The sequence below is a fragment of the Polyergus mexicanus genome, unplaced genomic scaffold (assembly GCF_030449975.1).
Source record: "Polyergus mexicanus isolate NDT 795.1 unplaced genomic scaffold, iyPolMexi1.0 SCAF_9, whole genome shotgun sequence".
Classification (NCBI taxonomy): Eukaryota; Metazoa; Arthropoda; class Insecta; order Hymenoptera; family Formicidae; genus Polyergus; species Polyergus mexicanus.
In genome coordinates this window covers 10,242,852-10,260,096 of record NW_027223329.1, presented here as the reverse complement: position 1 = coordinate 10,260,096, position 17,245 = coordinate 10,242,852, and the positions used below count along the sequence as shown (strand labels likewise).

Here is a 17,245-nt window from a genome sequence, read left to right as displayed (position 1 = left end):
ATAATTTTCTTATAATTCTCATAAAAATATATACACATTGTAATATTTACACAGTTATTACGCGTTGCGATACATAAACAGTGCGTAGATGTATAAGTGTACGCGCTGCAATCGCATTTACATTTTAAATACGATGCGTTTTCCTGACACACTTTCTGCATCAAACGGTGCGATAAAGCCCGCGTGAAAACTGCTTGATAATCAATTTGTTATAATTGCCGTTACTGTTTTAATGCACTCGCATTCATTTCAAACTATTGCAGCATAATATATAACATTAATTCATTTTGTTGCGTGTTATTTCTCGCCGGATGTGTATAATAGCATCGATGTAAACCAGCCATGCAATTATTTAAGTATACTCTTTTATGTTCTTTCGTGTTACACTAATTAATTGTAAGTCTTTTAATATTGAAACAATGAAATATTGTATATCCTCGATTTCACGATCACGAATTTTTTGACGAAGCGACTTTTTTCAGCAAAATTAAATTTTTTTTTGTCAATTCTTTTTATCATGATTCATTTTATTTAATCGATTCAGAATCAATCTTTTCAATAAAATTATATTAAAGAGAATTTAATAGGAATTCAGAATAACATGTTATTTTCTAAGATAAAAATTTAAAAACTTGATATACAAATTTTAATCATCATAATATTAAAAATAGCAGCAGAGAATTTTACAGATAATATAACATATATTGTATATTACATATTACATGGTATGCGCGAGAAACTAGGAAGGAATGAGAAAGGTTTTGTGTTATCTGGTTTCGATGATCGATTTATTAATTAACTGGATATTTAATCGCAGCAAATTTCAAGTTTATTGCACAATTTATAATGCAGCAATGATGAATGTCGCCCGACACGCCATAAAAAGTCTAGTCTCATTTGCGATTCTATCGATATATAATTGCAACGATTATCTAAACTAGTTTTTGTCCTTGTCTATCCGTTCGAGATATTAGATTTATCTTCGATAACATATTTCGCGACGAAATTTATATCGATTCCATTGAATCTAAAAATTTATGAAATTTTTTCGCATTCTCTGTAAATATAAGAGTATGAGTTTTGTAACTTTGTATATTAACGCTAGCGATATTAATTCGTAACGCTCGAGTATTCAGAATGCAAAAAAAAAAAAAAATGGATGTATACTCTCGTAAAAAGGAAAATTATATAATCCTACAAACGATGCTGCGTTATTTCTAGCAGAGTAAGATTGGGGAAAGGGAATATCCTTGCACTTGATATTCATGCGTTGTGAACACGTACATAATACGCTTGTCGAAAGCCGTTGGACGAGGTCAAACGACTCATTGCTACGTGCGAGCCTTCGTGCTTTTTGATCGAACTTTTAATTACGTATACCTATATCTTTTCCTCATTACAAGTTGACGATTTCTCTTAACGAGCATCGACACGCATGGTCGATTATAATAACAGGACTAATACCATTATATATACCATATGTTCCGCTCGGTAATAAATTACAATCTTGGACTTGAGGAGGATTACCAATTCCCGTCCCAATTAACGTAATCTTCTCCTTTCTACTTGAAATAGACATCTGAATTAAGACAGAATTAAATAATTTATTCGCCCGTGTATCTTCTTCAAAATAAAGGATAAAATAAAAATAAAAGAAAAAAATATTAAGATCTTTAATTATTCTTTACGATCAAATAAATATTTCATATTTTTATTCTAATAAATCAAAAAGTTAAAAAAGAAATTAAAATTTAAAAAAGATATTTTTATCTATTTATTTTAAAGTTCTCCGAATAGAAAATATATATATAACTCGATATTTCCGTTATCTGAACTTTAACGATCTTAAATCTACGCATGGTGTGTGTCTTTACCGGAAGTCGGTCGCAATGTCCTCGAAGAAAGTCTATTCAGACAACCGTACAAGCGTAACTTTATCTGTTTATCTATACTTGAATGTAAAGGGAAACTCGTGGGAAGACGCGGGGAATGTTGGGTTCTGGAAAAAATGCAGATCATTGATTGCCTTCTCCCTCCCTCTTCCCTTTCTTCTCTTCTGTCTTTCTCTCTCTCTCTCTCTCTCTCTTTCTCTCTTTTTGCCCTCACCTACCTAGTGTCAATCTACCAAAACATTTCTCTTTTTATCAAATACCGGAAGAAACCGACATCGCACCGGCGAAAGGATGACCCTACCCTGGAAAACGAAAGTCGATTCGCGTGTATAATTACTGTACAGAATAGACTGCATAGAAAGCCTGTGCATGTTAGAGAGTGATAGTATGTGTTTGAGCATCATTAACCGGTTACATGGATCTTTGAGAAAATTTTATCAGATACCATATATATATATATTATAGATTATAATATATTTTTTTATAATTAATATAAATATTTATAATTATATATAATTTGTTATTATATGTATTTATTATACAATTTTTGTCGATAGTATTGCAACGAGAAAAAAATTTATATAAATATAAAAATAGAAAGAAATATTCAAAGAATCGTGATGCAATTAATGTGATGATTTTTTACATCCATGAATCTAATAAATGCTTTGACCGTACGATTACTTTCAACTTGTAATTAACATTGCTCGGATAAAGTGACGTTTACTACGTTAGTTATAATTATCCTTCGCTTGTTATCTTTTCTACAGCGCGGTCGGATAAGTGCAAATTACAAATCGTCACGAATTAATCGAGTTCGTCTCTCACGGCGGATCTATAAGCCTTGTAATAAAATATTTTTAATAGATCGTAAATGTGTGTGACATCGTTAAAAGTATTATTAATAATAAATGGCTACATTGAGAAGAGACGAATGGCAGAAGTTTATAATTAAATGAAACCAGCTAGGAATAGGCTATTCGCTTCGTTGAATGTGGAACAGTCTTATTAAATGTCAGAAAAATACACACAAATATTGCATTTGGCGACCTAGCAATTAACCAACAGCGTTAAAACTTTTTTATTATGTTTCGTAGAGGCTACAAATGTAATATCGTACGAGGATGCTTTCATTATATAATAGGATTTCTGTAATTTCACGCGGATACAGTGCATTTAATTATCAACTATCCTGCTCGAATAAACTGTAATATTATTATGAGTTTTTTTTTTTCTATAAGTTTCGTTTTATTATTGATGAAAAATACGAAACAGAATCGCTGAATCTGAGAAAATTGAAGATAATTATAAATGTAAATTAATAAATAAGCTTATGAACGTGTATAGTTAAGAAAATATTAACTGTATCTTTTTTTATCTTTTTAAATATAATAGATATTTTATATGTGCAAGTAAATTATGTATTTTTTATCTTATATGTTCTTACATTGACAACATTTTTGTTTAGTCACTTATTTGTACATGTTTATGAAACTTAACTCACATGCAACTATTATATACAGCCTAATAATTATGTTGTCGTAATCGGTATCTTGGCTAATCGTGATCGGCAAAAATCATGATTGATTTCTCCGTAAAATGTCATTTATGCAAAAATTTACCACGGAAAATGAAAGTCGACAACGCGCACATTCCGCAAGACAAATTAACAACGATCGTATTTTAATTCCAAATGAGATAGACATTATACATCACCAAGCTCGAATCGTTCTCACGTTGCACAATATCGACATTTTCCTTTTTTGTTATTTCTTCGTTTATAAAAAAATCTCGATAGATTCGCATATATTCGTTTATATATAGGTCTGTAATATAGATGTATAGATTGTGTCTTTGATTTTTTCCCAAAACTATATCTCTTTTTGTAAATAATATTTTCGACATTTATCAGATGATCATAAAATAGCGAAAACGACGACACAACGAAATACTTGAGCTATCTTGAGATTTTTTAACCGAATCAGCAAAGTTTCCTAGGAATATAAATGAAGAGACATAAAAAATACATTATACATTAGACAATAAAATTTTTATGATAGACGGCATCATAATTTTGCGAATGCTAAAAAATGTAATGCTGTTCATTAAAATGGGAAGATACAGATGTGTTACGACGATCGTGAATGAGATATAAGCGATTTTGGAGAAAGCGAAAGCTAATTTTCTAATTTCAAAAAATCCGCTGAAATAAATGCGCGAACAAATATAATACATATTTAATATAATATACATAACATAGGAATACGGTTGCTGAGATATGCATTATGCGGAATATGAAAGTTAGAAAACTTGGTGTATGTGAATTATAGGGTATATGTAATCTTGATTTTTTTGCATAAAATTCTTAAATTTTATAATACATTTTTTCGTGCAAACTTTATATATACAGTATTCCAATTTTTCTCGCGTATAAAGTTTATCTTGTCATATTTAATAAATAAAAATAAATTTATAAATAAAAAATATTATATAAATAAAAATAAATTTTGTATCAGTCGTAGACGTGAAAGTAGTTGGATTTTTTCGTATGGTTTAATTTCACAGATGCGGATGAGCGGATATATTATACGCGGTTTTTAATTACGTACATTATATAAGAACCGCGCCTGTCACTCATTACGCGGCGTTACGATAGTTATTACTTCAGATGAACACGATGATCGCGATGTCGTATAAATGTTGTAATAAAAAGAATTACATATTTCGCACGATTATATATCGGTTGAGAGACTCTAATTCGTTTTTTTTAATAGCGAAATTAAATTTCTCTCATATCCTTGAAACTATCAAGCGATGTTGTGTAATTGCTACAGAATATATTGAAATGAAATTGCAATAGTGAAAACTCAAGCTAAACTTGGCAGAAAAAAAAGTATATGTGGCAATCACATCGACTTTTTAGTTGTGCTTATTATTTATCGAGATTTTAACAGATTTAAAGATTTAAATTTATTCAAATCTGTTTTTTGTAAAAAAAAACAAAAAAACACACAAGATTATAATAACAACGATCGTAAAAAATGTTCTACTAGAATAGCTTTTACAAAATTGTTAAAACTGTATAAAAATTGTAACTATGTAAAACTATATAAATTGTTTTGCAAAATGGTAATATAATATAGTATTTCTATTACATTTTATTTATATATTGGATTTTAAAATTCTTGAAGCATAAACATGTGCCTCTAAATGAATAGCAAACATTCATTAACTCGGTTTGAGCAGTAGCCAAATCCTCTTGTTTAATGAACTACTAAAGCACGTTTGCCGTTAATACGCCACATTATTCATACAAGCCCTTGATTGGTTGATCCGCTTAATAATTATTATATTTTAATAAATATTTACTGATCATAAATACTTACCGATGAATTTCTATCTATATTAGTTTTGTAAAAACTCTCTTTAAAATTTTATCATGATTTTAATATCTCGTAAATGTATGATACATAATAAAAGTCAAACACACATACACATTTGCGGTTAATAATATAATATCTATAATTATATATATTTTATATTTATAATAAAATATAATTTATTAACACATTTATAGCTACGCGATTACCATTGTAATCTATTAAGAAGTTAATATATCTATTAATAGCGGGGACACAATTATTTTATCGATAATATTAATTGTCAATTTAGTTGAGAATCAACAAAATTGTTTTGTACAAAGCGAGAATATTCGAGATAGCAATGTTATAAACGTGCATTTATTATTATACTTCTTAGAAATCCACATCCTCCACTTTTGAATTTTTCTTTTTTCTTTTTTTCTTCTTTTTTTGGGGGGGGGGGGGGGAAGAAAAATATTCGCGCGAATGAAGGGATAATTTTGTTTTCGTATCTTGCAAGTACGCCACTTTGGTACATTAATATCTGCAAATTTTATCTTCGCAAGAGCATCTAATGTCACAGAGGCCTGCAGATATCGTTGAAATAAAAGAGAAATACGTTCCACATAGACCGCATTGCCTCATGTAGCGAAAGCATTAAAAGAACAAAGTATCCTTTTTCTTTTCCATCTGATTACATGGCACGTGTCGTAAAACGTAATACGCTCTTCAAATGGTCATAGAAATGACTTTGTGAGCTCCCTGTGAACCGGCGCTCGAAATTCGCCAAATAAAGCATAGCCGGAGAGAAAACATATGATCGATGTAATTCAATTATGTAATTCTGTTACTGAACTGTATTTAGCATTGTACCTTTGCAATGCCAATGGCATGATATAATAGTGATTAGTCTAATTATTAATTGCTAATTAGATACGTGTGTAGCTCTTATTTCACAGCAATGACTTATTTCTTGTAGACCGTACAATTTAATAGATATATAATTATATACATGTTTATAAACAGAAAAGAAGAGGTGGAATGTTTCTAAAAAGCGTATCTAAATTCTAAAAACGTCTATTAGTCGAATAATAATAATCGTTATACAACACTACTTTTAGCGAAATATACAAACACATTATATGGCTTTCAATATTCTATATATTACAACACTTACATTATCGGAGGAAAATTACAAAGAAAGCACTGTCGTTATAGAGGTAGAAACTATGTCTGTACTACGAAAGTAACGCGAGTTACATACATAGAGATTTACGATAGCATATTTTATTCGCCGGCGGCGATCCGGATTGCGAGAAATGAAAACGGAATTTCAACATCCGGTGAAAAGCGTCCGGATCCTTAGAATGTTCGTACATTTACGTTATCAATATCAATGGAATATCTGCATTCGCGGGATGTCAATACATCATTTGTAAGCATTTAAAAATTTTCCATATTTTAGTACCATACGTAGCAAGCTTGTTGCAGTCACTAATAAACGATAAGCGTAGACGAATTTGATAATTTTGGCCTTATTAATACATTTCAGAATCATATTACTTTGACTGCGCGATTCCAGAGTTCCAAGTCGCGTATAATTACGATTCAACTTGAATGAAACTTCATCCGCAATCGACAATCTCGCTTCACGTATCGACGCGCGCTAATTAATTTTATGGAATTTTCTTCACAATTAAAGTATTCTAATATTGCATCAATATTTTTTTTAAATACACATTTTAGAGAAATTAAAAATTTATTAAATTTTAAGTTTAATAATTCTAACTTTTAATTTTCTGACAAAATCCTTTTTTTTTTTTTTATGGCAAAGCATCGTTTCTTTTATGAAAAATATCTTTTAATTATATCTTTTCCATTTTGATACAATATGAGTATGCTCGAGGGAAATCCCTTAAAATTTACCGCATTCATTGCCGACATTTTTTATGGTGGCACCGCCAAACATCCTTACGGGTGTTCTGCTCCAAGAAATCAACATTAACGAATTACCTATGGACGGGCTACCTCTGCCTAGTTGACAGCGGAAGTAGGACAATTTCATTAACTGTAAACCCAAGGGATGATCCGATGGTTTTCCGGATAGGCTGATTTCTTCGATCAAGTCATCGACAAAAGTTATCGCATTTCTACGAATCGGTGGTATCTCCTCTTTTCGTGTGCCGTTAGCGATATTCAATCGATACGGCAAAATGGTTGAGGAACTCTGCTGAAGGATTTTACGGGACCAATTAGGATTGGACGCGAATTGCATCGAAATTAATCTATCGAGTGCACGCGCCGCTCTGACATTCGAATCGTGCCTTGCCATTTTCGTCCGCGTTGCCGCGACAAGAGGAACCATGGTTTGATCCGTAGTTTCATCGATTGATCGGAAGGATCTTTGATGGCCGCTGTCGAGAGAATCAAACGCCGAGGCCAGCAGAAAATTAAAACCCAAGACCGAACCCTCGATGCCCTCTTCTAGCCCTTTATCGAAGTCCGTATATTCTTGACCTAAGACGATATCGCCGCCTCCCGGAATCACGTGTTCGATTATCTGTAAGATAATCTTCTGTTGACAATCTTATGTGGCGTAGTATCACGCGAAAAAGAATTTAGAAGAAATAAATATTTTAAGTCGAGGATATCGGTAACCGAAATCTGCATTTCATAATCTGAATTTAGATTATACGAAAGTATCTTTATGCGAAAATTTATGGATATTTTAATAGGATGAGTACAATTTATACCTCCTCGAGATGACCTTGCAACTCCAAATGCCCGTCAAGCCACAGGGCGTAACGACCGACCCGATTCTCCCAGCTTTGACATATGTGATACCAGCGGTGCTCTTGTATACGAATCGACCTTCGAAATATCTCCACGCCGCCGATTTCCAGATGAATGCTTCTTCCGCGCGATGATATCCAAGATCGAATCAAACGTTCCCGCTCGTTCCCTTTGATGCAAAAGAGGATTATATTTGCACATTGCTGTCTCGCGATCAAAATGCAACGAGACATATAAAGCCAGAATTTATGCGTTTGGTGTGCATTCTAAATCTTTCTCGTTAATAATTTCATACGATTTTGAGAAATTAGATGATTTTTTTATTTTTATATTTGTTATTCATTAAATAACATGTTATCCATCAATAAAATTCTTTCGTCTTAGTAACCTCCGATGGTGGTTTCGCTCAATCCTTCGACAAAACTAATTTCTCTTTTAACATTTATATTTTTAAAATTGAAAAACAATTTTTGTATCATTTAATTTTTTATGACACGTTCAGAGATGGTTTATATCTCCTTACAGTACGACAACATATTATTATACAAGAAGATTGAGATTTTCGTGGAACAATTAACGAAGTGATATTTTCCATCAAGAATGTGAGATAGCTTTCTCGGTTATTTCATCATAAATATTCAAATGCTGTTTACATTGGAGAGTAGTTAAATCTCGCAAAATTTCGTAGTTCGAGCAATTAGCGTTTCATGAGAGAGACGCAGTTTAGCACGTCTAATTCTTACACATAAAAGGGATAATGCCGCGAGGCATTTAACGTATCCATTAACATACTATTAAATTGTAATGAAGTAGCACACGCAACACGCGCTACGTGCAAGCAAAAAGAGGATTTTTCGTAAGCGAAGGTACTTTTCTCGTTATGGATTTCCATAGGAAAATGACTCTTGTGTAACTATTCGTTGAATTCCGGAGTAGATAATAGCAGCCTGTCTCAAAGCGGTTAAAACAATTCCAAGATAGAAGTAGGAAATAGTGCCGAAACGCCCATAAATATGGGCGCCTATTATCACTCGTTCGCAGATATTGCACTTGTCTCGATATAATTCGCATAACAGTATGCGATGTAACGCATAGATTTATAATCTTTATTTATAGATTTAAAATTGGAAAGCAATTTTTATATTCCTTAATTTTTTATATACATATATATGACATTGCTTGTCTCATTATTAAATTGTCAAACCGTAAGTCTCTATTTCCTACATTTTGCAAAAATTTCATTTACAACGGGAATGTTAAATTAAAATTTCTCATTGATAATACTTACTCGAATACGAAAAGATCGAGTGTGGATATTTGAGATCAGTTGACTTTATCCAAAGGCAGAATGTAAACTCGTGAATCTCCGGCACGGGTATTGCCCATCTAAGAAACTAAAAAGTGAGGATAATTAGCTCTGCACATCGTATGTTGCTCCACGCTCCACTATTTAATTAGAGTGATAGTGTCTCAGGTATTTAATTATCATTTTTCTTAATATTTATATTTTCTTTATATTTATATATTCTTTAATTCTTTAATCGATATAAAATAAAATTTTTTTTAAGAGAAATTTTCTGAAATTCTTACAATGTTTTTAAACAAATTCTATTAGATATTTTGAAATTTAAGAAAATTGTTTTAATAAAATTATAATTCGAAAGAATTAATTACAGAAAAAATATTCAAAGAGACGAAAAAAGAAGGGTAAAAGAAAATTTATACTACAGAAAGTTTTTTACTTTAGAAATCAGTCGAAGAGAATAAGCGAAATAAATAAAAGAAGATACAGAAGATTTGAAATAGCTTGTATATGTAGAAACGAGTTTATAATCACGTCCGACGTATTTTAGAATAGACGATGAAAATTAAGCAATCAATGTGAAACCAATTTCTTTTCCACGTGTTATGGAATAATTCTCTTTCGCTCACGTAATCGATAGAAATCTCGCGATTTACCTTGATTCGTTGAAAAATGTGTATTCGTTATATTCGACAACGTATCTATTTTTATTTGTCCCCCTTTATTTGTTAGCTTTTTACTCTCGATATATATTTGAACACAAGATTACGGAATATTTCACTGCGCGATCTATAGCCATTTACTTGGTCAATGAAGAATTTCAGCAAAGTTACGAGACTTTCTGCAGGGAATTAATACAGTTAAGCAGGAAACGACAAAATTTGTGTAAACTTCTCTCGAATTATTTCTCACCTGAATGTAGCCTTTTTGCGTCAATTCGACGCTATGCATCGGAGTACTGTCGACATTCTTCTGGGCGTCGACAAGTACAGTCGAAATCCCTAAAATCGCCGCAATAAGCGAGCCTAAAAGAACGGAGAATGAAAAGAAGAGAACACCAATTCCAAAGTTTGTCGCGAATTTCTTCATTCTTATCTTATCATCACTCTCGTTGGGTCTAACTGCTATTTCTTTAATTGCTTCGCAGCGAAAGTTTGCCGTTTAGTTTTTACACAGTATTGCTTTGTCTTCTTTTCATAGGGTTTCTCTTCCTCTCTCTCTCTCTCTCTCTCTCTCTCCTTTTATCTCTCGCACTTGGATGCAGCCCCTTACTTTAATCTTATTCCACGTCTATCTGATCGTGCTCGCAAAAAGAGGATTGTCTTTCGCCGTTACATCTGTTCAACTTTTCTTACCAACTTTTCCTGCTAATACCCTTTTTTTTGCACGCGATGATGTAGGTTCCTTTTTCCTCTCGTTCACCCTTTTTTTCCGTCAAACTGCAAAGAATTGTCTAGCATCTCCCCTCATCTACCAAATCTACCTTGCACTCGCTGTATAGATTTTTTTAATTAATTGCGAGATCTTTTTATTTTGTTTCTCGCACAATTTTCTCCTAACTTATCTTTTACTGATCGATAGTTTTCGCGATCGGGACAACGATAAGTGGATTTTCTTCCTATGTCGTCCACGCTCGCTATTAAATTTTTAGAGGGTGAATTTTCTATACCTACAAACCGAAAAATAAAACCAGCATGAACGAGAAACTATAAACTTTTCGTGGCGTATACTTTCTTGACACTTGATATATTTGCTGAAGAATGTAAAGGTACTTTGCTGCCGACTCTCTTCGCTCGATGTGATGTGATAGCTTTCATGGTTGAAAGCACAAAATGCAGCGATAGTCCTCTCTCCGACCTTCCTTTTCCATTCGCGCAATCAAAAGCCTCGACAGAACTCTGTTGGTCCTCGTTTGATGATCTCTATAATTAAAAGGACGCAAAGAGTGGAAAGACGGCCCTTCAACAGCTTCTCTGGATTTCTCTTCACATCCCATATACCATAGACGTGCAAAAAGCGCGAAAGGAAGAATAGTTATTTTCCTTGTCTCTTCATTCGACTTATGATCGATGCCTAGAAAAGTAATTATCTTTTCCTTTTCAATTATTGTCGCTGAGTTGTGTTATTTATTACGAAGAAAGATGCACATGAATCACTAAAGATAACCGAGTAATTTCTCTCGGAGAAGAAAGTTTTCTTCTCTTTCTTGCGATGTTTTTATTACAATCGATTTCTGTCGCTTCTCGTTAATTAAGAGCGCTCTAATTTCGATATATTCTCTCTAGAATCGACGAATCTATTTTTTTTTCGGTTCGCCCAACGAGTGAAACGACCAGCCGAACTCACGACAACGGTAAACAACGACTAAAGCGAAATCGATGTGAATCGGTCGAGCACAAGCACGCGAGTACGGAGTGGAATCGGTAAGAGGGAGGACCTTTCTTGGCAGTCATGGGTTAAGGCTGCCCATTTTAAGTCTACTGCGCACGGCGCGTAATCTTTACCACTGTACAAAGAGATGACGAGATTGTCGATATCGCCCGCGTATGAATTGTGAGATAAATATATCAGGAAAATTCACAATCATCTTATTGCAGATATATTGAGTATAGTTGATCTCTAAGTTGAATAATATTTACTACCCCCCTCCGTGTTTTCCTTAATAATCAATTTCTGACACAGCGTGAGTTTTATTTTCTTAAATTGTTATACACACCATCGTATGCGGGATTTCTAACGTGCGTTTTACTGTACGATCGATATGGGAAAGCTGATCTTTCGTGGAAAGTTATTCAAACACGCAGCGCAGAATAAGCGAGATGATACGGCGAATAACTTAAACATTCCATGCCGCAAGTAGGAGCGGGATTACAAACGCGCTTTATTGCGCACGTGAATATCTCGGAGTGCATTTTCTTGAAAGTTAAGCAGGGAAGAGTTCGAGGCCTTATTATTAACTCGCGTGCCATTTTAAAAAGGGATACGTGTAACGAATACCTATAAATAATTTTTTTTATTAAAAAGAAATCTTAGAATTTTAAACATTATTATTTAGTGATGGAAAAGGAAACTTATTTGCGCAGTAATTTAAAACCACACCTAATTAAAATCATTAATCAAACTTGATGATAGTTTATATGCGGGAAATCGATACGTAACATAAGCGTTAAAGTGATCGTAAAAATGCCCACATCGAAAATACATTCTGGAAAGTTAACGTTAACGGTACCGAAACTTGGAAACCTGTTGCGAAAGCGCTAGCCTTGAAGGGATACTCGTATAACGAATTTACACGGATAAGAATCTGTCTCGACAATTCTTTCTGAGATAGCAGTGCTGAAATAATCATGGTAGAAATTTCAATTGTCTGCAAAGATCTCTACCGTATCCGATGCCGACATGTTCTAAGAAAAATACGAATAATTTTAAACGCAAAAACATATACCACAACTCGAAACAAACTTATTGTTTGCCGTTTCGGAGACAATAGCTTGTGACATTGTCGCATCAATTGTCAGTTACGTGTCAAATTAAGTTTCGCGATTGTCATCTCGCTCGGTGTTTGAAAAATGATATACAATATAAATGATTCACCGGTTTTCGGATTATCGGCGCGTAAATTACTCATCTTTTTTTTTTCCTTTGCTTGCAGACGGCCAAGAACTCGACGTCCGGTAGCGGATATTACGTGGGCGGAAGCAGCACCCTGCCGCGCGGTGGATCGCTCCTAAGGGCGTACAGTCCGGCGGCGTCGAGCGTCGGAGGGCCGAACGCGACGCCGACGCAGCCCAAGACTCTTACCACACCAGGTATACGAATGCCCATGTTCTCTTCCTTTTTTCTATTCCCATAAATATATTTATATGTCATCGCGTTACGTATGGACACGGTGATAACCGACTGCTCGCGATCGACGAATTTACACGCTCGAGATCACCAATGAGCGGCCCAATAATGTTATAAAAATCATTTCTCTCTCTCTCTCTCTCTCTCTCTTAAATTCTCGATGTATGAAATTTGTTGATGTATAAATATTGTCTTAAATCAAAGAACATCTGACATTGTAGTTAGATTAAACGATAAATTAATTGAGAATTTTGTTTCACAACTCGCAAACTTCTTTGTGCATATATCGCAATTACAATTTATAATTAATCCTTATTAAATTATTATATATAATATATATGCACGTATCGAATCACTTTTTTTGGATGAAACGATTAACTTGTGAAATGATTTTTTTTTTTCAACTCATAGATTTACAACAAAGTCCGCGCGTCCTTATACGTCTAATGTAATAGACAAAGATGTCACTTAAAAACAACGCTTTTGGACCGCTTATTTACATTGATGAGAATTTATCGCCTTACTCTCTGTACATTTCATTCACGCCCGCACACACTAATGTTCTATGTAATATAGAATCATTGGAACATTCTTTTTCCGAAATCTACACGCGCACGCTCTGCATAATTTTGCATTCCTTCAAACTTCTTACGTTAAGTTGACCAGAAACGTGAAATTCTTGAAGTTACAAAACAAAGCAGGTTTGTAAAATAAAATTTTAACATCGGGAAAATAAAATTTTAATTCTTGTTAAAGTTTTGCAAGGAACTAAAAGTTGATAATAGACTGACTGTTCTTGTTAGTCAAAAGAATTGCATTTGACTCATATACAAAATAGATTTTAATATTGTAAAATTCTGGTTGTCTTAATGCGATTAACACGCTTAATTATTTGTCCACAATTCTGACAATCTTTACGTGACGTACAAAAAAAAAAACATGAGAGAACTCCTTTTATCGTTTTACCTATAAAAATTGGTCGAATCGAGTATTAAATGAACTTATTTATTTTTTATTATTTATTTATTTCTTTACTCTTCTATCCATAGCGCAAACATTTAGAAAGATAGAAAGATATTTTAACGATAATTATATTGTTCAAAGTGTATCAACTTTATAAATTTGAGTACTTTTAATTGAGTAATTTTAATTTGAAAATTGTTTAATATTTATTTCGTATAATATTATATTAGATAATATTTCTCGTATAATGTAACTATTTGAATTCGTACAATGATTATTTGCGAGTTTTTTTTTTTTTTTTTTTTTTTGAAAGCTATATATTTATATATAGCATTTTAGAATTATTCATTATACTTATTATTAATTATAATTGAGAGAACATTATTTTTGCGATACGATTGACTGACAAATCGATAAACGCGTGTTGAGGCTACAGAAACGGTTATTTTTAATTTAATTTAATGATTCTTCCTCTGAAAATTTCTTCTGACTCGACCAATTTTTTTCATCGCATTACCCCATGCTTTAAGCTTAACGCGCATACATCCGCACGCAGACGCACGTACACGCGATCGCTCTCCATTTCTTCCGATCGACGATTGCAAGGTCGTTTCGATTCTTGATTATTCAACATCTGAAATCGTTTACGACTGTCGGCGTTGGCCAAATGCTCTACTCGGGATGACTCAAAAACATTTAAGCCGTATGCCATTCCAAGGGAAAGGATGACCTCATTCTGGTCGCCATGAACGTTCTCCTTGTTGTCGAGAGAAACGTTTTGCTTTAATTTAAAAGATACTAAGACGCCGAAAAGAACCGATTCAGGACGGGTGAATAACTGATCGTAGACCAATTATAATTAATCATCGACAACTATGACGAGACGAATCTATCTTACAGAATAAAACCTTACTGTCGGTCCGATGAATCGATTTTATTGAACGAAAGCAAGAAAGACATTTCTCTTGACACTCCGCGATTATTGTAATGTGATCGAGAAGTACATATATGTAAAAGTCGCATCTAAATTTCTATGACATTCGTAATCATTACGCATTCATTACAAAATTGTTGTGAAAATGTGAGTGTGATAGCCATGGAAAAATCTTCCGCTTGATAATCATGCGCAATCGCAGCTCAGGAAATACACGATCGAATCTCCTCGGGCAAATATCTCAAAAACCAAGCCCGGAAGAGAAAAATGTTTCAGACAAAAGTTGTTTGATTTCGAGGGGGCCATAAGATGGTGACAATGATTTGACCTTGGAAAATCATTTGAAGGTCATATGAAGGTCAACTTTAAAATCTTAAATGGAAACCCCCATTTTTTATTTAGTATTCTTGTAGCTGACATCGAGAGCTTTCCAAAACACTATAATAAAGTATTTTTTTATTAAGTACTTTTTGAGTTATTTTATATTTAAATCTGACATATTTTGATATAAAAAATTAAATATCTCGTAAAATATTTAGTTTTTGATAATCTTACCGTAATACTTCTACGTACAGAATAATGAGACAAATCAATTAGTATTAAAAAAAAATTGTTTTTAAGAAAATTATTTACAATGTATCTTTTTAAACAATTATTTGTTTTTTTTTGGCACTAATTAATTTGTCTCATTATTCTGTACATAAAAGTATTACGGTAAGATTATCGAAAACTGAATATTTTACGAAATATTTTATTTTTTTATATCAAAATATGTCAGATTTAAATATAAAATAACTCAAAAAGTACTTAATGAAAAAATACTTTATTATAGTGTTTTGGAAAGCTCTCGATGTCAGCTACAAGAATGCTAAATAAAAAATGGGGGTTTCCATTTAAGATTTTAAAGTTGACCTTCATATGACCGTCAAATGATTTTCCAAGGTCAAACCAATGGTACCATCTTATGGCCCCCTCGAAACCAAACAACTTTTGTCTGAAACATTTTTCTCTTCCGGGCTTGGTTTTTGAGATATTTGCCTGAGGAGATTAAAATGGGACACCCTGTATATTCAAAATTATCAAATGTTTGTATACATATATATATAGACACTATGTAAATCTAAACTTATTTAACTCTCTCTCTCTCTCTCTCGGAGAAATTGGCGAAAAGACATGGATAACGACCGCGCGGATCGAGATCCCCTCTTGTTCACTTTTGCATGTGCACTGAACGTCGAACGGCTTAGCGAGGTGGCAGAGAGATACGTGCTTCGGAGCACCTGGGTACATTGGTTTTTTGTTTGGTTTTTTGGATGGTTGGATAGGTGGTGGCGGGGTGCCGCCGGCCAAGCCGCTTCGCAGCTACCAGTGTGGTAAGAGTCCCCTTGGAAGCCTCGGGGGCTCGGCGCGCTTCTCTAGAGACAGCTCGGTCTCCCTCTATAGTATACCAGGTCAGTAGTATCCTTAAACATTCGTCAGACACAGCTCGATCCTTCCGCAATGGGACGACGATCGATTATATATTTTTATCCGCTTTGTGGAGAATCGACTAAACTCTGATGTAAAGTTTTGAAATTGAATATTTTTTATCTGTAAAATTTAATTAGCCGTTTATTACTAACATTGTCAATGATACGCGAAATAACAATTATATGCAATTTACAACTAACGATCATAGAAAAGTATGCTTGTATGAATAAATAAAATTAAAAAAATGACTTTTGTGCCAAACTAATAATAAATTTTTCTCTCCGTCACGAGCAGTAGATTGGACAACATCGTTAACAATTCACAGGGGAAATATCGAACCGAACTGAAATGTTATAACCTACTGACGATGGAGCACGACGGATATGCATCGAAAAACGTATACGCGATCAAATCACGCAGCCATATACAAACACTTGCGTTTGATACAATTTCCGGTTAAGGACTTTCATCGTGATGCAATCTGTTCCGAAACGAATACGTTGTAGACCTTGTATATGTATACCTTGTAAATTTTGAAACCGTGCAATCAACGAACTGAACTGTGTTCGATGCGAAATAGAATCCAATTGAAACACAAAATATAATTCTGTTTTATTTTTTTAACAATATGGAGATGATAATTTATCGTTGCTTCCATTGCGATTCAAGAATAATTCAAGTG

At 33.4% G+C, this 17,245-nt stretch overlaps 2 protein-coding genes across 22 annotated transcripts in view; one reads left to right on the top strand and one right to left on the bottom strand.

The window, feature by feature from the left end:
* The window catches only part of LOC138936556 (uncharacterized), a 170,561-nt gene that overhangs the window by 122,418 nt on the left and 30,898 nt on the right, over window positions 1-17,245 (top strand). For 18 of the 21 annotated variants that reach the window (XM_070302033.1, XM_070302032.1, XM_070302030.1 and 15 more), the window contains 2 exons: window positions 13,003-13,159; window positions 16,407-16,544. In XM_070302033.1, coding sequence (XP_070158134.1) covers window positions 13,003-13,159; window positions 16,407-16,544 — 295 coding nt within the window. The remainder of the gene's footprint in view (window positions 1-13,002; window positions 13,160-16,406; window positions 16,545-17,245) is intronic. The other 3 variants (XM_070302043.1, XM_070302046.1, XM_070302035.1) reach the window with 2 other exon arrangements.
* On the bottom strand, window positions 7,170-10,540 carry LOC138936652 (uncharacterized). Its single transcript, XM_070302230.1, has 4 exons — window positions 10,263-10,540; window positions 9,336-9,441; window positions 8,008-8,216; window positions 7,170-7,814 (listed from the first exon to the last, which is right to left on the bottom strand). The coding sequence occupies exons 1-4, from the start codon at window positions 10,437-10,439 to the stop codon at window positions 7,170-7,172; spliced, it is 1,137 nt and encodes a 378-aa protein (XP_070158331.1). The 5' UTR covers window positions 10,440-10,540.

Coding starts and splice junctions, on each gene's coding strand:
- LOC138936652 (XM_070302230.1), bottom strand. CDS start 10,439: ATGAAGAAATTCGCGACAAACTTTGGAATTGGTGTTCTCTTCTTTTCA. Junction 9,442..10,262: donor CGCAAAAAGGCTACATTCAG/GTGAGAAATAAT, acceptor CTCACTTTTTAG/TTTCTTAGATGGGCAATACC. Junction 8,217..9,335: donor CTCGATCTTTTCGTATTCGA/GTAAGTATTATC, acceptor TTTGCATCAAAG/GGAACGAGCGGGAACGTTTG.